Source organism: Furipterus horrens, unplaced genomic scaffold, assembly GCF_987537825.1.
Source record: "Furipterus horrens unplaced genomic scaffold, mFurHor1.1.pri manual_scaffold_11, whole genome shotgun sequence".
NCBI classification, from domain to species: Eukaryota; Metazoa; Chordata; class Mammalia; order Chiroptera; family Furipteridae; genus Furipterus; species Furipterus horrens.
This window is the reverse complement of record NW_028327181.1, coordinates 18,235,092-18,258,246: the sequence shown is the minus strand read 5'-3', so window position 1 is coordinate 18,258,246 and position 23,155 is coordinate 18,235,092. Positions and strand designations below refer to the sequence as shown.

Below are 23,155 nucleotides of genomic sequence, written 5' to 3'. Positions count from 1 at the left end.
CGGCCTCTTGATTTTATGTCATGCCTAAAATAGACTTCCTCACTCTAAGAATATAAATAAAACATTCCCCTGTTTTCATATGATAGGTATGTGGGTTCATTTTTAACTCTTAAATCTTTGTTCCAATTGAAATTTATTTTGGTATAAATAAAAAGATAAGGATCTCAGGCTATTATTTTCCCGAGATGGCTACCCACTTGTTCCAATACCAGTTGTTAACCATTCACCTTTTCCTGCAGATTTGATATGTTCCTTTAGCAGAGACAAAATTCCCATACTTACTTGCATCTCTTTGTGAACTTCGTGCTGTTGGTGGTTGAGTTATGCCTTAGGTATACTCATATGCTGTTTTAACTACTGTATGTTTATAATTTGTCTTAAGATCTGATGGATTTGTTTAGTTTATTTTTTTCTTACAAAAGGACTGATGTAATTCAATGAGGAAAATGAAAGTTTTTATAATAAATGATGCTGGAGCAATTGTGCAGGCAATTATTTTAACTTTTTCATTTAGGCCTCATCTCAAGTTACTTTTTATATGTATGGTGTGAAGTAGGGATTACAATTCCTTTTCTCCACCTGCCTATCCAGTGTCCACCTTTGGCATTTATTCTGCATGACTCTTGAAGCATTAGTACTTCAGTACTGTCATCTGTAAGACTGGAATGATTATAGCTCCCCTTCGTTAGGGAGAATGATTTGAATTGAGTTAATACATGTAAAACAATAGAATAGCATCCAGTCTAGGGTCAATGCCCAGCAGATGTTGTTATTATTGTCTTGAGATATATTCATGTATAAAAAATAATATAAATGGAGCTACTTTAAAATGGAGTCAGAGCTGCCATTCCAGAGCTGCCTTGCACAGCTTATGCCTCAAATCTTTGGATGTTAAAACTGGACAAAATAACCTTTGGACTGGGCTTCGTATCCCAAACAATTGTGTGCAAGGATAACAGGAAAGCAGACATTCTATTATTACCCTTCCCTTTCTCATAAATATCCAGTGCTGTCACCTCTTGATTGGAACACTGTTTGGGTTCCTGCCTGAATCAATGCTTCCCAGAATTGCAATTGTATTTTGGATCACTTGTTGCCCCTCACCTTGACTTTTTTATTTTTAGGTTAACACATTTAGGGGAATAGCACTGTGTGCCTTTTTTTTGGTTTGTTTTTTGTTGTTATTTGTTTGTTTTATAACCAAGAGTGGGTGTTGAATTTTGTCAAATGCCTCTTCAGTCTCTGTGGGGATCACCCTGTGAATTTTCTCCTCCTTCCTTGCAGTGCGGGTGCTGCCTCCACCGGGCTAGATGGGACTTGTTCTTTTTCCCATGTTGCTGGACTCTCTTTGTTAATAGTTTATTTGGGAATTCTGTGCTGAGTTTCATAAACACAAGTGGTCTGTTTGCTTTGCCAGACCTGGGGTCGGTGCTGCTCTGGCTTCAGAAAGTGAATGTGGGTATTTTATTTCTTGTCCTCAACTGTGGGAGCTTAACTGGCAGGAGAGGTTTCTAGACCTAATGGCAGGACAAACTTCACCTGTGGAACTTTCTAGAATGGTGTCTCAGGTAGGCAAGTGTACCCACAATGCTCTAAAAAAAATGTTTTTTAAATCCTCACCCAAGGATATATTTATTGATTTTAGAAAGAGAAAAAGTGGGGGGTGGGGAGGCAGAGAGAGAGAGAGACATCAGTGTGAGAGACACCGACTGGCCACCTCCCATACGTGTACTGACAGGGGATTGAACCCACAACATAGGTATGTACCCTGACCAGGAAGGAACTTGCAAACTTGGTGCACAAGACAATGCTCCAACCAACTGAGCTACCAGTTGGGCCAGTGTTCTCAATTTTTTAAATGATCATTGATGTGTCTAGATCTTTGCCCCTTCTTGAGTCCATTTGTCATTTATACTTAAGGTTGCCAGATGTAGCAAATAAAAATGTAGGATGCCCAATTAATTTCAGAAAAGCAACAGTGTTTTTAGTATAAGTATACCCCAATACTGCAATTATATTGTCTTAAAAAGTAATTTATTTTGTCAACACTTCTGAATTTATTTGAACAAAGGTAATTAATTTTTTATAATTATAACTTCCTCTATATCAGGTTATTTTCCCATTTTTATTTCTCCTTTTGTGTATTCACACTTCCTTCATTTTTACTGGTTGGCTAGCTAACAGCTTGTTATATTTTTCTCAAAGACCTGTTATTTCTGATTCCAAATTTATAAATTTCTGCCTCAGTTTTTACTGAGTCCTTCTTCTCACTTCCCTGCTTGTTCTGATTTCTCCTTTACTAACTTAAGTTAGTCGCTTTATTTGTTTTGATTCTTACTGTTAATGTTACTATTTCAGGCAATACATTTTCCTCTGAGCCCTGCTTTAGCTGTATTCTATGGGGCTGATCTGTTCTGATGTCAATGTTATTTTGAAGATACCACAGCCTTGGTTTTTATTCCCTCCATGTAGCAGGCTGTACAATGACCTCACTGGGCTGGGAATACACTGCTGGGGGTCCCTGTGGGGTGTGGTCAGGGGCAGGACAAGTCTCCCAGGGCAGGATGAACAGGAAGGGAGAGAAGCAGGCTTCTTCCAGGGGCCCAGGAGCCGAGGAGGGCTCCCTGCTGCCTTGAGGCAGGTAAGGCGTGCTTTTCCAAGGCTCATCATTGCCATGAATGGGGAATGGGTCAAGGTGGTGGCCATGGTGAGGGGGCTGAGAGGGACAAGGAGATGGGTCCAGGGCTGAGCCATGCTGCTGGAGGGAGAGCACAGAGTAATAAGGGGAGGGGGAGAGGCAGACACTAGAGAGCTTCTTGCTGTCTTAGAACCGGCTTCCTGGTTTGGTGTGTTGAGTTTGAGCTTCCTGTGGACCCCACATGCTCTGAAGGTAGATGAGTGGGTTTATGGGTCTGATGCTCCAGAAACCTGGGCCAGAGGCTTGGTTGGGGTCCCCATCCACTCACAAGTGGCGACTGAGCCTCCAGGTGGGTGACAGCCCCAGGGATGGCTGAGGGTGAATTCAGGAGGGGGGCACCAGCATGCAGGGACATGAATGACACTGGAAGGCACTGCAGGGAGGGACGGGCACGGCCCTCACAGGCTGGTCCAGGCCTCACTGATGCAGGGCAGCCTCCCTGGACCCCGGGCCGGGCACAGGTCTGGTCTGGGAGCACAAAGGCAGGCTCCTGCCGCAGGAGTGCTGAGGCTCGTGTGGAGCAGCCTCCTCGCCACGGGGTTTGGGGCAGCTCTTAGGGCTGGTCCCCCTGACCTGAGCCAACCAGCCCTCCCCACAGGCTCAGGGAGGGGCCCGCTGGGCCCGTGAGAGCTGGGCCTGGAACTTCTATTCAACTGAGAGGGGCAGGGTGCCGGGGAGAAGCACTGTCACCCTTGATGACTGGGGAGCTCAGCAGGTGTTCTAGAGCCATTGGGATGGTGGCCAGGGAGCCTGCCTAGGGTGAGGCCACCCGTGGAGGGTCCTGATGTTAGGGGCCAGCCTCTGGATCCCCCCAGGTCTGAAGCCCGTCTGCTCTGCTTCTGTCTAAGCTCACCTTTTCTGCATCCCCTGACCCCCGACCAGACCTGCCCTTGCAGAAAGTCTGCTCCCCCTCCTCCCGGGAGGGGCTGGCGCCTTGAGGCTGCCTGAGTGCACCTCAGAGCGTGCCTGTGGCCCCAGGCCTGTCTCCTGCGTCTGTCCGAGTACCCCTTCTGCCCTCCCAGTCAAGCCCGGGTCGGGGATTCAGACCGCTCTCATCACGTGCGGTCCGCAAGTATGCCCCGCCCTGCCCCGCCCCTGGAACCTGTGAGGGCAAAGCGATGTTGTGGCGGAGTTAAGGCTCCTGAGATGGGGACTTATCCTGACTGTCTGTAAGGGCCCTTCATGTCCTTACACTTTCTGAGGGTGCCTTCTCCATCGAGGTGCACCCAAAGCAGAAGGGGATTCCACACTCACAGAGGAGGAGGCCATGAGACCACATGGGAGAGACTGGAGTGATGTGGTCACAAGCCCAGGAACACTGGCAGCCACCAGAAGCTGGAAGAGGCAGGAAGGATTTTCCCCTGGAGCCCTGGGGGGAGCGCGGCCCCACCTACACCTTGATTTCTGCCCAGTGATACTGATTTCAGACTCCGAGGCTGGGAGAAAATAGATTTCTGTTGTTTTGAGAGGCACCTCGTTTGTGGTCTTTTGTCTCAGCAGGCGCAGGGAACCTACACCTGCCCCCATCCTGCGTGGCCTGGCTCCAGGGCAGAGTGGGAAATGATGACTCAGAGGTCACCCGGCTCCTCCGCCCTGCCAGGTATAAGCACAGCCCCAAGGGACGTTTGGGGTGGAAAGGGAAGCTCTGATGTTCTCAGGAAAAAGGTGGGGCTCCAGTCAGTCCAGTGAGCCCCCCCGCGCCCCGCCCCTAGTCAGGATGGCCCACCCAGCAGCTGGCAAAGCTATTCACAGTGCTTGGGGGCTCATCAGTCCCAAGCAACGGTTCTCAGTCAGGGGTGATTTGATGACTGGTTGTTGGGGGTGAGGGGGCTGCTGCTGCCTCTAGCGGGTAGAGGCCAGGGTTGCTGCCCAACATCTTACAATGTCGGGGCAGCACTACAACAAAGAATGGGTCACCCAAAATGTCAGCAGTGCTGAGGGTGAGAACATGAGCTGTTGGGGCTGGGGGCTGGGCTGGGGTCTTAGGTCTTACTGCATCCAACACTTTCCTGGCACAGAAGAAAAGATTCAGAGACAGGCCTTGGCCACGGGCCCCAGGACACACCCTTGCCTTTTCTCCAATAAGAGGCCCCGGGCAGCCACATTTTGGAGCCCCAGCAAGTGGTGGGGGTGCTGCTTCTGTCCAGGGGTGGCCTGGATGGGCCCAACTGCCTCTGGGCTTGAGTTAACCCACTTCTATGATGGCTAATTGCCAAGGACTGTAGGAACCCATGTGATGCTTTCTGAGGGTCCCCTCCCTCCCCTCAACCCTGAATAAGGCTTTGGTCAGCCTCCTCTTTAATCTTGAACTGGAGGATATACAGATGGGGAGTGGGGTCACAGGGGGAGGATGGGCCACAGTCCTGGGTGAGAGGCCTGGGGAAGGCTAGAGGGGCCAGGGGAGGGCCACCAGAAGCTCTGAGGGAGGGCTCAGCCCTCACCAGCATGTCCCCACCGCTTGCCACCCCAGGCTGGCTCCCCACAAGGGGTCCGGGTCCTGGCGGAATGCTGTCTCACAGTCACAGCCATGCCAGCCTGGGCCACACACGGACACTGAGCCAGATGCCAGAGCTCGGGCACAGTCTCCTCAGTAGCCTGCGGCTTCCCCTCCCTTCCTCGGGTCCGCTGCAGCATACACACAGCCCCCGTCCTGGGACACAGCCTGGACCACGTTCAGGAAAAAGGGCCGCCTGGTCTGGCTCTGGCCCCGGTGCTGGAGCCCCTTCTGCACCTCCTGGAGAGGAAAGAAGGCCGACTCATAGGTGAGGGCAGCTTAGATCTGTCTTCATGGGCCACTAGGCCCAGGCTGGAACCTGAGATCCCAGCTGAGCAGACAGGACTGGATGGGGTGGGGGGTGAGGACAGGAGGGCATGGAGTCTACATTTCCCACTAAAAAGACCCTGAAGGCCCTGGCTGGTGTAGCTCAGTGGATTGAGCACCAGCCTGCGAATGGAAATGTGGCCGGTTCAATTCCTGGTCAGGGCACATGCCTGGGTTGCGGGCCAAGTCCCCAGTTTGGGGCTTGCAAGAGGCAACTGATTGATGTATCTCTCATACATTGCTGTTTCTCTCCCTCTCTCTCTCCCTCCCTTCCCCTCTCTATAAAAGTAAATAAATACAATCCTTTTTTTTTGTTTTTAAAGGCCCTGAAGGAGAAGCATGGCGGGGAGGAATTTCCCAGGTCAGAAGGAGCTTGAGATGCAAGCTCATTTCTGTCCTGAATTTGAGGACACCAGGGACCTCAGACATGAAGCTGCAGACACCATTTGCTTTGCAGTTTGCCCAAAAGTCCAAGGACCTTGACCCTCAGGCTAAAAGGACCAGTAGTCCCGAGGGTGAGGTTCCTTGGAGCCCCGGGCCCTAAGTGCTCAGGTTTGAGATGCTGAGTCTGTGAAATTTGAGGGCATCAGGGACCCACGTCCTGGTTTCTAGGATACTGAGTGCCTTGTCTCAGGGTATGGTTTCCACACATTTGTCTGTCTGTAAAGGGCCTAAATCCTGGCATGTAAGGAGCTGTGCTACTCGAGCCCCATGTTTCCAGTTATCCTTTTGGGCCAAGAGTCTGCGGACAGTAGCTGACCAGGATCCTCAATACCAGACCTCTAGAACCAAAGACTCTGGTGCCCTAGAGCCCCGGGACAAGGGCCTCCGACCTGAGGCCCCCTGAGGAAGCCATGGGACCTTAATTGTTGGCGAGGAGAGGTCTCCGGAGTGTTTCACACTCCCTCTGCCTGACACACTGATTTTCTAATGTGCTTAGATTTAAAGGCCAAGATCCTCATGGCCAAGGCCACAGCAGGGCCTGCAGTCATCAGAGACTCCATTTCTCATGGCCTACTGGCAACTCCAGGGCCCTGAGAAACAAAGACTCTCTGGACCTCAGTCCCTGGGACTTTGTGTGAAGGCCCTTGGAGACCCATGGTTGCCACTCAGAGTCTAGGAATTTCTCCATGGAAGATCCTAGAGTCGAAGGTCCTTGAAGAATTGTGTTCACAGAGTAAGGACAAGGTCAAGGAAAAGGGCCCAAGACAATGAGCCCCGAGGGAGCATGTGATGTCGTTCCATGGGGAGAACCCTAAACAGGAGGAGAGGGCCTTGGGCTCTGAGAGCTTGAGCCTGGTGGGCTGAGGTCCTTCGTCCCCAGGCCCATGGACCAAGCCTCTCAGGGGTGACACGGCCCCTTGGGCTCAAGGCCTCTCACTCTGGTCATTAGTGAGTTCTAAGGCCATGAGAGGCTCCTAAAACGAACGGCAGCTTTCAGGATCTTGGACCCTGGCTGGTTGAACTGACGCCGGACATGAAGTTTGGAGCCTTAAAAAGCCGCCAGTGTTCTGAATTCGGTCCTAGCAAAGGGCATCTGCTAGCCCAGAGCAGCTTCGAGAAAGCTGGGGCGGGGGTCAAGGTGGCGTGGATTTCAGCTCCCAGACCTGCTTGTGTAGGGGCACCGAGACAGGGGTGAGAGTCCACACCAACGCAGCCCCTGATGCAGACTCTTGTGGGAATGATAAATTCTTTCATAAATAAACTTGCACGTAAAAGCTGCAAATCACACGAGGAAACAATCATCACGAGGGAGAGTCTGAGAGGCCACAGCCCCAAAAAGCAGCTTTGGAGAGACAGAGCTGGGACCCAGGGGCTGAGGTGCTCGGCCTGGGAGAAGCATGGACGGCAAACACCCTGTTCTCTGCCTCGGAGGCCCCAGGGCTGGCCTTGTGCCACCCCCACTGAGCTTCTCAACTCCTCACGGTGCCCAGAACCGAAGTGCGCTGGGCTGAACACACTCAGCGGCTGAGAGCCACCAGGGGCTTTGAGCAGCGTGCGCTGGGGCGTCCCGCCTAGAGGTGGCGCGGACCGCAGCCTCACCTGACTGAAATTGGGCTCGTACTCCACCTGTCCCTTGCCATTCACGTGCAAGATGGGGGCTGCAATGGCTGCTCCCAGGTCAAGGCCAAGCCACAGTTTGTTCATGATGGCCTGGGGGAGAGAAGGAGGACGCAGAGAGGGAGGGGGCACCAGCCAGCACCCTGCCCCCAGGAGAGCAGAACAGGGTTGTCCAGAGAGGGGACGCTCCAGCCAGGAGCCCCCAGACTCACCTGGGCCACAGCAGAGATGATGAGCTCCCCACCAGCCCCACCGATCACCAGTTTTGACCCCTGCGCTGTGTTGACCAAGATGGAGGGGGCCATGAGTGATGGGGGTCTCTCTCCTGGGACTGGAAGCCAGATGGGTGTCACTGGCGGCCTGGCTTCCGAGCCAGCATCCTTCAGGGTGCCACCATGCAGCACCCTCCCTGCCTGCCTTCCTCCCCCCAGCGGGGCCCCACACTCACCAGGGGGAGGGGGCACCCGAGAGCCAGGCTGGCGCCTCCAGCAGAGATCCAGGAGTTCGTTGTTGAGGAGGACGCCCGTGCGCGGCGAGTACACCATCGCTCCAAAGCTGCGGATGCGGACGTGGGACCTGGGCTCAGGCTGCAGGCTCCTGTCTCCCACACCTGGCGCAGAGGCCCACTCCCCAGCCTTCAAGGAGCCCCCCGTTTTAGTGGCTGCCCCCCAGCATGCCAGAGCCGCTATTTTCTCCCTGACACCGGCCCTGAAGACCCACCCATGCGCCCCAATCAGGGCATCCTTCTCGGTAAAGCCCATCCCCTGGTGGGTCCTGGTTCAGGGTCACCCATCAGCAGCCTTGTGAGCCAGAGATATCAGGGGTGTAGAACCCCTTCTGGCAGAGAGGAAGAGACAACGGGAGAAGCATGGTGCTGCGCCACGGAGACAACCAAGAAGAGGCAAGGGGATTGGGACACCAGCTGGGGATAGGGGTCAGGGTAGGAGGGGGCCTCAGGTCTAGGAGGCAGAGGAATGGGGGCTGCCCGCCTGCCTCCAGGGTACACGCACGGAGTGTTGATGGTGCTGGTGGCAGCCACGGCGCTGCCATCCTCCCCCAGCACGGACACATGGGCAGTGCCCAGCCTGTGGTCCCCAGCCCCATCCAGGCTGTAGTGGCTGAGATGGTGGTCTCCCCGAGCATCGATCTGCTGGCGGATGTGCTGAGCCAGAGCCTCTCTGAGCAGCTCCTGGGAGGCGTTCTGGGGTGGGCGGTCAGTTGACAAGGTAAGTGAAGGGCCAGGTGGGGTCCACACAGTAGACGGCCCCCTTGGGGGACCCTCTCCGGTCTGTTCTCCCTTGAGCCCAGGCTACACCCTGCCCACCTTCTGGGTCCTCTGAGAACTGGTTTCACCACTACCCTCCTGTAGCCGCCTTCCACAATGCCCAGACCCGCTACACCCGCCCTGCCCTGGGCCGCCCTGTTCTAGAGGCAACTAGGTACACATCCCTCCAACCTCACCCGGCCAGCATCTCAGGCTCCATGGACAGAATGCTCACTGGCCCAATCCTCCCTTCATGCTCAGCCCTGGGCCTGCCCTCTTCACCTGGACCTCTGGGTGGCTTCGAGGGTCCCACTGCTGCCACCCCTGCCCTCTGGCAAACTTGAGTGTTTCCACGAGGTGATGGTACAAGTCCACACGCCCCTCGGGCCTGGCCACTGACTCCGCAGAGAAGTTGAACCCTGGCAAGGGGGTGGGTGCAGGTGGGGATCACTCTGTGTTTGACACCCCCCAAAAAAGATTTGTCCATGTCTCAATCCCCAGAACCTGTGAATACCACCATATATGGCAAAAGAGTGAATATTACCTTATATGGCAAAATATGTGATTAAATTAAGGATTTTAAGAAGAACAGATTATCCTGGTGGGCTCTAAATCAGTGGTTCTCAACCTTCCTAATGCCACAACCCTTTAATACAGTTCCTCATGTTGTGGCGACCCCCAACCATAAAATTATTTTTGTTGCTACTTCATAACTGTAATTTTGCTACTGTTATCAGTCCTAATGTAAATATCTGATATGCAGGATGTATTTTCACTGGTACAAATTGAACATAATTAAAGCATAGTGATTAATCACAAAAACAATATGTAATTATAGATGTGTTTTCCGATGGTCTTAGGCGACCCCTATGAAAGAGTCGTTCAACCCCAAAGGGGTCACGACCCACAGGTTGAGAACCGCTGTTCTAAATGTAATCACATGGAACCTTATAAAACAGACACAGAGAGAAGGAGAGGAGGTCATGTGACCGCAGAGGCAGAGACTGGACTGATGCAGCTACAAGCCTGGGAAGGCTGGCAGGTACCAGGAGCTGGAAGGAGCAAAGCATGGTTCTCCCCAAAACCCGCAGAGCTCCCAGAGGAAGCTAGGCTGGCCCCCTGGTTTTGAACTTCTGGCCTCCAGAACTATGAGAGAATAAATATCTGTTGTTTTAAGCCACTAGGTTTGGGGTAATTTGTTACAGCGGCCCCAGGGAACAAGTAGAGTCAGCCTCGGCATCCCTGCTCTGGGCACTGCCAGGCCCCCCTGGCCACCCTGCAGGCTTCCACAGGCCAGGCCGGCCACACAGGATGCGCACACTGGATGGGCAGTTTACCACCTGGGGGGCTACCTGCTCCTATACTCTGGGACTAGTCCCCTGGTGGGGAGGACTCAGGGGGTAGATGACGTCAGACCCTTCAGCAAAGACCTAGGCCAGCTCTAGAACACACCATCTTGACCCATTTTCCACAGCCCTGCCTTCAGCTGAGCTGGAAAAGGCAATAGCTGACCAAGGGCGTGGCTGGGCTTGGAGTTCAGGTGACCAGCAGGTCTGGAGCCTCACCTTGGAGCACGTTGAGGATGAGGCTGAGAACTGCACCCCCTGCAGGCGGCGGCGGGGAGTACAGGGTGTAGTCCCCCAGAGGCATCGCCAGCGCGTCCACCACCTCGGGCTGGAATGATGCCAGGTCCTGCATGGTCAGCTGGCTGCCTGGAGTGAGACAGAAGCCTCCATGTACAGATGGTGAAGCAGGTGGAGGGTGGCAGCCACTGGTCCCAGGTCACACAGTGGGGTTTCCCTTGTCCCCTAACATTCTAGACCCAGAGAGGTGAGGTTGTTTCTGCGAGCAGTGGCGGCGGGGCTAAGCCCTAGAGCCAGGTCGGGGATGGGTAGACAGGGACCAGAAGCAGGTGGGTTGGGAGAAGGAGGGGTGGGTGGGAGAAGCAAGCTGGCCTCTGGGTTACTGGGAGAGTAGCCAGGTCCAGGCCCAGGAGCCCACCATGGCCTCCCATGGCCACCAATGACTCCCCTCTTTTGATCTTAAACCACAGGGACTCTGCTCCTTGAGGGCTGTGACAGCAGGGTCACTGAGGCTGGCAGCGGGCAGGACAGAGCACATGGCCTCGCCAAGCCCTGGGAGCAGCTGGCACTTCCTCAAGGCCTGGCGCTCTCAAGACCCCATGTCCAGAAGCTGGCACTTTCTCTGGCAGGACGGGGGGCTTTGGGACCGCAGTGTGGCTCACCGTCCTTGGCAATGTCTTCCAGCAGTGTCTGGCCCAGCCTCCCTGTATAGAAGACCTCTGCGCCTTCCTTGGCCACCATCTCCAGGGTGGCAGCCAGCGCAGGCCAGGAGAATGGGTCCTGAGGCCGCAGAGGCTCTGTCCCATTGAAGAAGAGCTGCCTGGGGGTGGGGGGGCAGCATCAGGGTGGGCCCAGTGCCAGAGGACAGCCTGCAAGGGCTCTCTCAGGGTCCTTAGGGATGGGGGTGGACATCGAGGGGAAAGATTCTCTAGGATTGGCTGAGGCTGACACCTCTCACCTCACTCATCACCCTGTCCAGGGAGGGAGGACGCACTCCCCACTCAGGCCTGTGTCCACCCAGGGCCTATCCTCCCACACTCCCAGGAGGGCCAGGCCAGTGGGCTGCAAGGTGGGCAAGGGGGTGGGCAAAGCTGTTCTGCCAGCTCAGAGGAGAGTGAGGAGGGCAGAGCCCAAACCCACATCCTGGGGATCCCATAGCTTGTGCACAAACTCCCTCCAGCCTGAGCCCCTCCCGTTAGGTTTTGCCACATGGAGCCCAGAAGTCTAAACTGAGACATCAAAGTGCTGGCCATTCAAGGTTCCCCAGCACCCGCATAGGGCTGGCCCTCCAGGGTGCAGTGATGGAGCAGGGCTGGGGGGCTGGGCTCAGACCTACCATGGCCTAGACGCAGGAGCTGAGAAGGGGCCCCTGCACCCAACCCCCACCCTGGGCAGCCGCTCACCTCAGGGAAGAAGCAAGCAAGAAGGGGCGCAGTAAGCTGCTGTTCAGGAACTGACTGAGGATGGGGGAAATGCGGTAGTCCCCGCGGAGCAGCTCGATGGTGGGCTGGAACAGCTGTGCCCAGGGCAGGCGGCCGTGGCGGCGGTGGGCCTCGGCATAGCCACGGAGCTCCCCAGGCACCCCTATCCACGAGGTCCCTGCGGGGCATGGCAGCGTCACACTCCTGCCCCCACGCTCCCCCCACTCTGCCCTCAGCCCCATGACTTCCAGGCCTGCCCCAGCCGTGGCAGCCAGAGTGAGCTTTCCGGAGCCCACACCTGACTATGTCCCTCCCCACTCAAACCTCCGTGGCTGCCTACTGCCCTCAGTATAAAGTCCACCACACAAACTGGCTCCAGGACTCCCCCATCCCCACAACCGATCTCCATTGAACACCCCAGCCTTTGCCTGGGCCAGTCCCCCCGTTTTGATCACTTGTCCTTACTCAGGGAGCTCTTCCCCCCGGAACACTCCCTCAGTCACAGCTGGTCAGGACCTCCATAGGGCTCTGCACCGCCCTGCTGCTGTCCCCCAGGGCCAAGGTGTCAGCCTGTCCATGAGGCATGCTGCCCTTCAGGGGGCATTCTGGTCAGCCCCAGCAGCCCCTTCGGGGGCCGTACCTGTGCTCAGTAACTGGACGTGTTCACACTGGTCCAGCAGACCACGGCCATGGCTGGCGGGCACCGTCTCCCTGGCATTGATGACCTCCACCTTCCCTGGAGTTGGGGCAGGGGGAGAAGCGATCAGGGGCTGCCCAGGCTTGGCCCACACCACAGTCCTCGTCAGATGTCCCTAGCCCTGCTCTGAGCCTAAGTTTCCCTCTCTGTTTCATGAATTGGCCTCTATTAGGAATAGGACCTGCCATGAAGGTGAGGCAGGGGGTGGGGGATAACTGGGGGCACCGAGAAGACCCAGGAAGGAGCACGGGCAGACAGAAAGGCTCGTTCAGGCACTTAGTGCTCGTGGACAAGCCCATCCTCCCCATGGAGGTCCCGTATGGACACACCTGTGGTCGCATTGTAGATGGTGAAGATGACTCCTCCACCCAGGCCCATGCTCTGGGGGTTGACAACACTGGTGCAGACAAGAGCCGCGATGGTGGCATCCACAGGTGAGCCCTGCTGCTGGAGGATGGCTCTAGAAGACATGGCACAGAGTGAGGGAGGGGCCTGCCTCTGACCTCCCCACCTGGGCTTGCTCAGCTGACAATCACTGGAGAATGGGGACAGGCAGGTGGTCTATTTGTTGCCGCCCAACTGTCAGAGACCAGACCAGGTTGCCCTGTCAAGTCCAGCCACTCACAGATCCACAGGACTCTACAGCTTGCAAACTGTGATGCCACACGCACGGACCCTTGCCACACGTAAGGTGCTTCTCAGTTTGCAAGGTTCTTCTGTTGCATTTATCCCGAGGTCCTCCCAGCAGCACTGGCTCACTTGTAACAGGCAGAACCAGGCCTGGGCTCACCCCTCGGTCCCTCCGGCATCCCAGGAGCCCAGCCTTGGCTGCCACCATTCCCCATCTCACTGGGGACACATGAGCTCCAGCCCCTTTAAGACTAGACTTTTTTGGAGTAACTCCCTTTTCCTGGATCTCTTCTAATTATGAAGGGGAGGGTCTGAACTGCAGGACCATTGGATATGCTAGGGGAGGAAAGGTTGCCCTGGGGGTGAGGTCCTTGTTTCCTAGTTTTGCCTGTTGGTAGGCACCTGGAGCTTTCCACCCTGCTGACCTTCTGTACCTGGCCCATTGTCCTTGATCTGCTCTTGTGGTGCTAGGATTCAAACCTCTGCTCTGCCCTGTCTGAGACTCTATCAACCTTGCTCACACTGTTTGCCCTGCCCTGGTGACTCCCTGAGACTCTGCCCTATCCAACATATGGGCCCACTGAAGCAGTTAACAGTGGCTTTTCCATACAAATAACTTGTCTTGGCTCATACTTTCACTAGCAGCAGCTGGCCTTGGTTCATAGCCTAACCTCAGTAGGGCACCTCCAAGCCCAGCATAAGAAGCAGCCAGCTGCTGATCACTTTGCAGCTTATGCCAAGTGGCCCCAGACAGAACACAGAGGGATATAAGGGCCCTGCTGAAGTAAGCCCTGCTCTGTGGAGTGGGCCTCTCCCTGCACAGCTGATCCTCCTATAGGGTCAGTGGTCACAGCCAGTCCTTGCAGCTGACTGGCCTGGGTAAATCCCTTCCATTGACCTGCAACAGCAACCAAGGCTCAGCTATTAGAGGAGGGTACACTCAGCTGCATGGAGGTGCACCTCAAGTACCCAGCTTGGGTGACAGGGGAGGCTATGCCACTGGACCCTACAGGACACTTACTACGTTAGGCCACACTACCAGGACACGGAGTCAATGCAACTCTACCCAATACACAGAAACAAACACAGGGAGGCTGCCAAAATGAGGAGACAAAGAAACATGGCTCAAATGAAAGAACAGAAAACTCCAGAAAAAAAACTAAAAAAAATGGAGTTACGCAATCTTTCAGATGCAGGGTTCGAAACACTGGCTATAAGGATGCTCATGGAACTTAGTGAAGACCTCAGCAGCATAAAAAAGATCCAGTCAGAAACGAAGGATACACTAATTGAAATAAAGAACAATTTTTAGGGCATCAACAGTAGAGTGAATGAAGTCAAGAATCAAATCAGTGATTTGGAACATAAGGAAGAAAAAGGAAAAAAAAACAAAAACAAAAAAATAGAACAGCAAGAAGAAAAAAGAATCCAAAAAACCGAGGATAGTATAAGGAGCCTCTGGGACAATTTCAAGCATACAAACATTCACATCATAGGGATGCCAGAAGGAGAAGAGAAAGAGCAAGGAATTGGAAATCTATTTGAAAAGATAATGAAAGAAAACTTCCCTAATTTGGTGAAGGAAATAGACATACAAGTCCAGAAAGCACAGAGAGTTCCAAACACAAAGAGGCCCACACCAAGATAATCATAATTAAAATGCCAAAGGTTAAAGATAAAGAGAGAATCTTAAAAGTAGCAAAGGAAAAGCAGGTAGTTACCTACAAGGAAGTTCCCATAAGACTGTCAGCTGATTTTTCAAAAGAAACTTTGCAGGCTAAGGCTAGAAGAGATTGTCAAGGAGTATTTTGATGAAAAGCAAGGACCTACAACTAAAATTACTCCATCCAGCAAAGCTATCACTTAGAATCGAAAGGTTGATAAAGAGCTTCCAAGACAAGAAAAAGCTAAAGGAGTTAATCATCACCAAACCCTTATTACATGAATGTTAAAGGGACTTACTTAAGAAAAAGAAGACCAAAACTATGAATGATAAAATGGCAATAAATACATATCTATCAACATTTGAAGCTAAAAAACAAACAAACCACCACCAACAAACTAAGCAAACAAGCAGGACAGAAACAGAATCATAGGTGCGGAGAATGGTTCGATGGCAGCCAGATGGAGGGGGGTGTGGAGAAATGGGTGAAAAACTGAGGGGATTAAGAAGCACAAATAGGTAGTTACAGAATAGTCATAGGCATGTAAAATATAGTATAAGAAATGGAGAAGCCAAAGGACTTACACACATGACCCATGTACATGAACAAAGGTGTGGGGATTTCCTGAGGGTGTGGGGGTGCCTGATGGAGGGGGCAAAGGGGGAAAAATTGGGACAACTGTAATAGCAAAATCAATAAAATATAATTAAGAAGTAAGAAAAAAATGATATAAGAACCAAAATTACTAAAGGTTGTCCAACCTGAAAACACTGTCAGAAGAACACAAGTTATGTGATAAATAATTTTATTTTTCTGAAATAAGACAAGAAAATAAATGTCATGAAATTAAAAAGAAAAAAAAAGACTGGACTTCTTTAAGTGACCCCAGGATCCTTCCCTGCCATCAGGGCTTGGGTCTTGCGCTGATGGGTCCCACAACCCTTCCCCAAGCCCCAGTGTCTGCAGGAATGCTCTCTGGCCTCAGTCTCCCCATCTACCTGTGGGCAGTGAGGAGGCAGACCCTTCAGTTTCCAGATGCAGTCAGACCAGCCTATGTGGAGGGAGTGACCCTGTCCCTGGGGCATAGCCCTGCACAGCTCACTAGGGGCCGCCTCTTCCCTTATACCTAGGAATCCTCCCCAGCACCTCTGGGAAGTCAGCATTTCAACCCGTTACAGATTGGGAAGCCAAGGCTCAGAGAGAGAGTGGACCTGGGTCCCCTTCCCCATCCCCAAGGGACTTCTGACCCCAGCAACTCCCTCTGCTCAGGCACCTCCAGTTGGCCACTCCATCCTGGATTTACACCCTCTCCTGCGACATGTCCCTGCTCTGGGCCAACACATGGGCGCCGCACGGAAAGAAGGCACAAAGCCAGATGCATGATATAACTAAGACTGTTACAGTCAGGCCCAGAAAAACACAACTTTCTAATAAAGGTTTTGTTTATTTACTTTTAGAGAGAGGAGAAGGGAGGGAGAAAGAGAGGGAGAGAAACATCAGTGTTCAGTTTTCTCTTGAGTGCCCCCAGCTGGGGACCTGGCCCACAACCCAGGCAGGTGTTCTGACTGGGAGTCAAACTGGCAACCCTTTGGTTCCTAGGCCCGGCACTCAATCCACAGAGCCACACTAGCCAAGGTGAGAAACACAATTTTTTAAGCAAGAATAAAACACCCTAAAGTCAAAAGACAAACTAAGAACAAATTGTTTCAGTTCCCATCCCAGACAAAGGCCTCATCTCTCCTGACCCATCGCTCCCTCCCCCTGGAGTGTTTTCTGCATTAGGCTCTAGGGAGACGTGCCCCACCCACTGTGCTCTGGTTTTCCTCCCACCACCCACCCTGACCTCAGGATGTCAGAGGCCCTGCGCTCAGCCCTTGGTCCTTGGGCAATTGTATCCTCTTCCGGATGAGCTTACCCAGCTTGGAGCTTAAAATGCAGCCTCTGTGCTGATGACCCCTAAATGTTATCCCTAGTCCAGCCCCCTCCCCTAAATTTCAGACACTTGATCCCCAGCCACACACAAGATGCCTCCCCTGGGCATCTAGGACACATTTCACTCTTAACATGACCTAAACTGAACTTTTTACTTCCCTCCTGCCTCCGCCCCCTAAATGGCTTCTCTCCTAGTCTTTGCTGCCTTAGAAAAGGACACGACCATTTTTTCCTTTGCCCAGAGCAATTAAGGATCGAGTTGTCCTTGATTGGCCACCTTCTTTTACCCCCATATCCAATCCACTGGCAAAATCCTGCCAGCTCGTTATACCTTCAAAATACACCCAGATTCTGATCCTTTCTCATCGCTTCCACCACCAGCACCTGGTTCAAGCCACCAGCCTCTCTCACGTGGGTTATTGCAATTCTCTCCCACCTGGAACCTGCATCTGCCTTGCTCTCTTATGTTGTAAAGAAGTAATCTGTCAAAATGTAAGTCAGACATCCCAGGAACAGAAGACCAACCAAATAAGTCAGACCAAACTAAAAAGCCAGGCATATAGAGAACATCTGCTCATAAAGACATTAGAGGGAGGGAAGAAATACAGGCCGAGAGAGAGATGCTTTTCCCCTCAAGGTGACTGCCAGTCCTGGAAGAGGTGGCTGAGCGGCCAAGTGCGTTTGACATCCTTGCGTGTCTGTGAGCGGGACATGCCGGCAAATCGCACTTGGAGATGGATCCTGCCTCTAGGAATAACAGTAAACAAGAACTAGACTGGCCCTTATAAGTACTTCATCTCAAGTTACTCAAATTAGATTAAAGCGATTCCAGAATATTGGCATCTTAGGCCTCACATTATTTCTAAAAATTATTTTAAGCAATTTTTATACCCATGCTCCAGTGCTAAATTAAAAACAACCAAGCAAACACGGAAGTAATACAGCACAAATAGAGCCCAAGGGGAAGCACAGATATGAAGAACAAGACCCATAGGATCTCCAGATTATGAAATTGTCAGACCACAGACTTTAAAGAACCACATTCAAGCCCTGACTGATGTGGCTCAGTGGGTTGGGTGTTGCTCCTCAAAGTGAAAGGTCGCTGGTTCAAATCCCAGTCAGGGCACACACCTGGGTTATGTGCCAGGTCCCCGGTTGGGGTCGTGTGAGAGGCAACCAACTGATGTTTCTCCCGCACATTGATGTTTCTCCCTGTCTCTCTCCCTTCCTTCCCCTCTCTCTAAAATATAAATAAATAAATCTTTAAAAAGATAAATAACCACATTTAAGGATGTAAAAGACAAAATTTTAAATTTCAACAGAGGACTGGAAATGATAAAATATGGAATTAGGAGCTCAATACCAAACGGTATGAACAATAGGTTATACACAGAAGCAAGAAAAATTTATTTAATACATGTATCCAAATTTAACTACAGAGAGAAAAAAGGATAGAATATTCAGAATATAGATTAAGAGACATAGGGGATAAAATGAAGCCCCCCCCCAAAAAAAATACAGCATGCAAAAACTCATCAAGAAAGCTTATATAACTACACTAATTTTAGACAAAGTAGACTTTAAGAAGAAAAGCATTATTAGAGATAATGAGGAATACATTATTATTATAAAAGCTCAATTCAACAGAAAGATCTGAAAACCTAAATGTGTGTGCACTTAACAGTTTTAAAATATATAAAGCAAAACTTGGCAGAATGACAAGAAGAAGTAGACAAATATACACAGTGGGAGACTTTCACACACTTCCCACAGTAACTGATATAATAAGCAGGAAAGTCAGTGAGGCTGCAGAAGATTTGAATGATACCATTACAGTAAATTGACCTGGCAGAGAGAGAGGGCTATGCTCAATGATCCTGCAGTTGAATACACATTCTTTTCCAGAACACATTAAATATTTATAAAAACTGATCATTTGCTGGACCTTATAGTAAGTCTCAACGACTTTCAAAGACCTTAAATCAGATAAATTAATTAGAAAATCCCCATATGTATGGAAACCAAGAAAATCACTAATAAGTAACACATGAAACAAAGAAGACATTACAATGGAAATTAGACAACATTTGAACCGAGTGTAATGAAAACGCCATACATCAAAAACTGTGGGGTTTTCAGTGGAGAAAGGAGAGGGAAGGCACGAGCCCGGAGGACTCCCGACCCCACAGGCTCCCACGGGCAAGCCTGGAAGGTCAACCATCTGAGCACCTTCACTCAGCTGAGTGTTACAGGCACAGTTTTGCCATCTCCAGCCCGTGGGTGAGTAAAAGGGGGCCAAGGGAAGGCTGAAGGATGCTCAAGACTTCTGGGTCCTGAGAAGTCCCCAAATAAGGAAACCAATGCTCTGCTCCAAGGCAGAGATTTGCACGTTGGAGAAGCCGCTGGGAGAGAAGTCAGACTGAGCAGGACAACAGGGGCAGCTGAAAGAGAAGAGTCAGATTTTTTATTTCCCTCTTAAAGTTGTGGAGATGATCAGAGAAGATAGATATTGAATGTAGGCGGTCATTTGTATCTTTTATACAGTTTTATTTATTTATTTATTTATTTATTTATTTATTTATTTATTTATTTATTTATTTTTAGTGAGAGGGGAATGGAGGGAGAAAGAGAGGGAGAGAAACATCACTGTGTGGTTGCCTCTCACATGCCCCCAACTGGGGACCTGGCCTGCAACCCAGGCATGTGCCCTGACCGGGAATTGAATCTGTGACTGTTTGCTTTGCGGGATGATGCCCAACCAAGTCACACTGATCAGGGTCATTTGTATATTTTATTTTTATTTTTTAAAGATGTCATTTATTTATTTTTAGAGAGAGAGGAAGGGAAGGAGAGAAACATCAATGTATAGTTGCCTCTCATGAGAAACATCAGTGTGTGGTTGCCTCTCACGCACCCCCAACTGGGGACCTGGCCTGCAACCCAGGCATGTGCCCTGACTGGGAATTGAACCAGCGATCCTTTGGTTCACAGGTCAATGCTCAATCTACTGAGCCACACCAACCAGGGCCCATTTATATCTTTTATTTTATTTTATTTTTTTAAGTATATTTTATTGATTCTGTTGTTATAGTTGACCCAATTTCTTTTCCCTTTGCTCCCCTCTGCCCAGTATCCCCCTTCCCTCCAGCAACAGCAGGACCAGAAAGCTCCCAGCCCAACTGGCTTGCAGGACCCCCTGACCCACAGCAGCTGGGGCCAGCTCCAGGCCCTCTCCCTCTTCTGGCTTCTTAAAACAAGAACAGGAAGCGGAGAGTGCTGTTTGACAAGAACGCAAACACTGGGGAGAAACCACATCCGTTCTCACTGAGGGAGCATTGCTGGGAGCATCTCGGGCAGAGACCCCAACCCCAGACTCTCACGTGCACAGCAGGGCATGTCACAGAGACCCAAGACAAGACAAGGGAGATACGATGGGTCCAGACCCCCTAGGAGAGAAGTGGCAGCAGCCCCCACTCCTGGGGGCTGTGTCCCCATAAGTGGTGTCTGTGGCCTGAAGTCCCAGATTGGGTCTGCGTCTTTGCAACTGTGGGTTTAGGTGGGCACGGTGGCACCTCTGCATGTTCTCATGAGCATGGTGGGGCTCACTTCCCTCCCATCCCCTGGGAGCCCTCTGGGGAGACAAAGCAGCCTGCTTCCCACTTGTCCCTGAGCTGCCACCCTCAACCACTGTCATCCTATAAGGAGTCCTAAGGGAAGGGACAGAAAGCCCTGAGAAGAGCCCAGAGTACCAGGTCTGGAGAGGGTAGGACAGGGACAGACAGACTGATGAAGGGAGGAAGGTATGAATGAAAAGGTGAATGAATGAAACAGCAAAAGAAAGCAATCAGGAGGGGTGAAGCTAGGACAAAGCGGGAATAAACCCCATCCGCCCAGTAGCGCCTTGGGCTGGGATTTGGCCATATTCCCCCTTCCTCGGGGACAGCCCCTTTCGGTTTACAAAGGGAGCCTGATCCTGACAATGGCCCACGAGGCAGATATTCCAGGAAGCAGACCCAACCAGCAGGGAGGGGGTGGGGGTAGAGGCATCCTGCCAAGTCCAACCCCAGGGGGCAACAGAAGCCTCCCCAGGCCTGGACTTCCTGGAAGAGGGTCACAAACGCCAGCTGGGGTCCCTCTCCATCGTCCCACTTGACCCGGCCCACCAAACAGCAAAAAATCACTCTGTGCACTGCTGGCCCAGTGCCAGGCCCTGACACAGGCGGGTGAAGCCGTGGGGGTGCGGCTCCAGCAGCGGTGGGTTTCCAGGTCCCAGGCCAGGGTGGGATAATAGCCTGGACAGCACTGAGTGCACCCCAGCAGGCCAGTACTCATATAAGGAGCCCCCCAAACCCATTACCCATGCCCCTGGAAGAATACCCAGCCTTGGAGAAATGGCACGACCTCTCTGAAGGGGCCAGCACTAGTCATTGGGATCAGCCTGGGCCAGACCGGTGACACTTTGGCAGTGCCTTTGCTGAGCCTCCTGACTCCTGGAACTATAAATCAAGTCACATATCATCTCTTCTCTGCCCACGCTGTCTTGTTCCCAAATGCCCATTCGTCCCATGAACATGCCTGCTGCCTGCCCTATGCAAAGGCCCTGAGGCTGCTTCCTTGCTGGAGCCCAAACCCATGTGTCCCCCACATGTCAGCACACAACAAATACACCTTCTCCACACTCTTGCCACTGGTCACAATATCTCTGGGAGGAGCAAGCCGCTGCCCACCCCGTACTCACCGTCCAATATCTGAGCAGACCTTGGAGTCAGCGGCGACTGCAGCATGGGCAAAGGCCTGGGGGCCGCAGGGGGAGGAGTGGCGAGAGAGGACCACTGCAGGCACAATGATGGCCAGGGCCAGGCCCAGCCCTATAAGTACCATGCTGAACGTGACCCCGAAGCCCCGGGCCATGGCTCTGCAGCCCCAGGGGAGGCAGGAAAGGGGAAGCAGGTGGGCAGACAGGCCAGAAGAGAGACAGATGCACAGACAGCTGTGTGATTGAATAGACAAGACAATTTGCAGATGCACTCACAGATGATAGGACAGATAGAGATATGGGGCCAGAGACAGACAAACAGATTGATGGACAACCAGACAGAGAGAAGACAGCAAGAGAAGGATGGTCAGATGGACAATGGAACAAAGGTGAGATTATAGGACAGCCAGGTTTACAGCAGGACAGGTGGGTGGCTGGACAGACGGCTGGTGGCAGCAGGACTGCTGCCCTCCTCGAGTGCTTGCTACGGCAGGAGAGCTGGCTGCCGTCTAACTCCAGTGTTCAGCTCCAGCCCTGGAACAAGGCCAAGAAGCAGTGTGTTTATGGGGAATTTTTCCTTCTAGAGGAGCAAGCGGTGGCGTTAACCCCCTCACTGCCATTCCCATGGCCTGCCCCGGCAAGCCTTGATGGTACAGCTGCCCCTCCTGTCTGCATACTGGTGCAGCCTTTCCCGTAGCCAGTTCCCATGGCTGCCTCCTGGGCTGGTGAGGGCTGCGGGTGCCTCCTCCCACCCTACCTCCACCCCCATACTCCAGTGGCATTGCTCAACTGGGAACCAAAGTGCAGTCCTGGGCCAGGGCCAGCCCACCCGCCAAGAAGCAGACACGGGGGGCATGGGGCAGGGCAGGGGCAGGGGCGGGACATCCCCCTTCCTCTGCCCAGCCATCCTGGTCGGGCAGAGGCCAGGGTGCAGGGGCCACAGAGCAAAAGCCCAGGAAAGGAACTGCCATCACACTGGCCTGGCCAGAGGCACAGCCAGGAAGGGCCCTGAATGTCTTTGTCCAGACGGTGAGGGTCAGGAGACAATGGGAAGGAAAGGGAGGGAAAACAAAGTCCCCCAGACCCCAAGGAGCTCTCTGCTGAGCCCCTTGGGGTCTGGGGAACTGGGGTACACCCTGTCTTCGTGTCTGGGTGCAAGGAGCTTCCTGGGCAGCCCCTACTTCCATCAGGATCACTGCCCATCCTTCTGGCCTATCTTTTCCCCTGCAAATGTGGCCATGGCCTCTCCTCTGGGACCAAAGTGAGGGCTAAGGAGTGGCTTGTACATTTTCCGGGCCTAGCCTCCATCCTGTTCCCAGGGATCCCAGAGACAGACTCAGACGCCGTAGGCACAAAACCCATTTCCCTGTGGACACACTGGAAGCACCAGGTGTTCCCTCCTCAGAAAGTAGAGTCAGACTTGCCCTGCGCTGGCCCCTGCGCCCCTGCCCTCAGACCCACCCCCCCGCCCCATGTTCACTGGCGGGGCACCATCTGTTGGGCCGTGACCCCCTCTCCTGCCGCCTCCACCAGCCTTTCCCAGCACCTCACTTTAGGTGCTGCAATGAGTTAGCAGACCCCGAGGCAGGGCGAGGGTCTGGCCCATGGTGGGGGAAATAGGGTGTTGT

General features: G+C 52.6%; 1 protein-coding gene across 3 annotated transcripts; it reads right to left on the bottom strand.

The window, feature by feature from the left end:
* Positions 1–4,979: 4,979 nt before the first annotated feature.
* Positions 4,980–22,187, bottom strand: GGT5 (gamma-glutamyltransferase 5). 3 transcript variants are annotated; one of them, XM_090292143.1, is made up of 12 exons: positions 21,510–21,910; positions 12,875–13,005; positions 12,489–12,584; positions 11,831–12,026; positions 11,090–11,247; positions 10,410–10,556; positions 9,127–9,263; positions 8,591–8,781; positions 8,029–8,135; positions 7,793–7,911; positions 7,563–7,673; positions 4,980–5,432 (listed from the first exon to the last, which is right to left on the bottom strand). In XM_090292143.1, exons 1-12 carry the CDS (start codon positions 21,680–21,682, stop codon positions 5,286–5,288), a joined length of 1,713 nt encoding a protein of 570 aa, XP_090148269.1. In that variant the 5' UTR covers positions 21,683–21,910; the 3' UTR covers positions 4,980–5,285. The 3 variants fall into 3 exon arrangements, with proteins under 3 accessions (XP_090148269.1, XP_090148270.1, XP_090148271.1); XM_090292144.1 differs by having other exon boundaries at positions 7,793–8,135; positions 21,510–22,186; XM_090292145.1 differs by lacking the exons at positions 12,489–12,584; positions 12,875–13,005 and having other exon boundaries at positions 7,793–8,135; positions 11,090–11,243; positions 21,510–22,187.
* Between the last annotated feature and the right edge of the window lie 968 nt (positions 22,188–23,155).

What these genes read in the sequence shown, in the direction of transcription:
- GGT5 (XM_090292144.1), bottom strand. Translation starts at nt 21,682, where the DNA reads ATGGCCCGGGGCTTCGGGGTCACGTTCAGCATGGTACTTATAGGGCTG. An exon ending in GTCTGCTCAGATATTGGACG is followed by an intron (nt 13,006 to 21,509) that starts GTGAGTACGGGG and finishes CATGTCTTCTAG; the next exon opens with AGCCATCCTCCAGCAGCAGG. An exon ending in ACCAGCACCATCAACACTCC is followed by an intron (nt 8,136 to 8,590) that starts GTGCGTGTACCC and finishes CCGCATCCGCAG; the next exon opens with CTTTGGAGCGATGGTGTACT.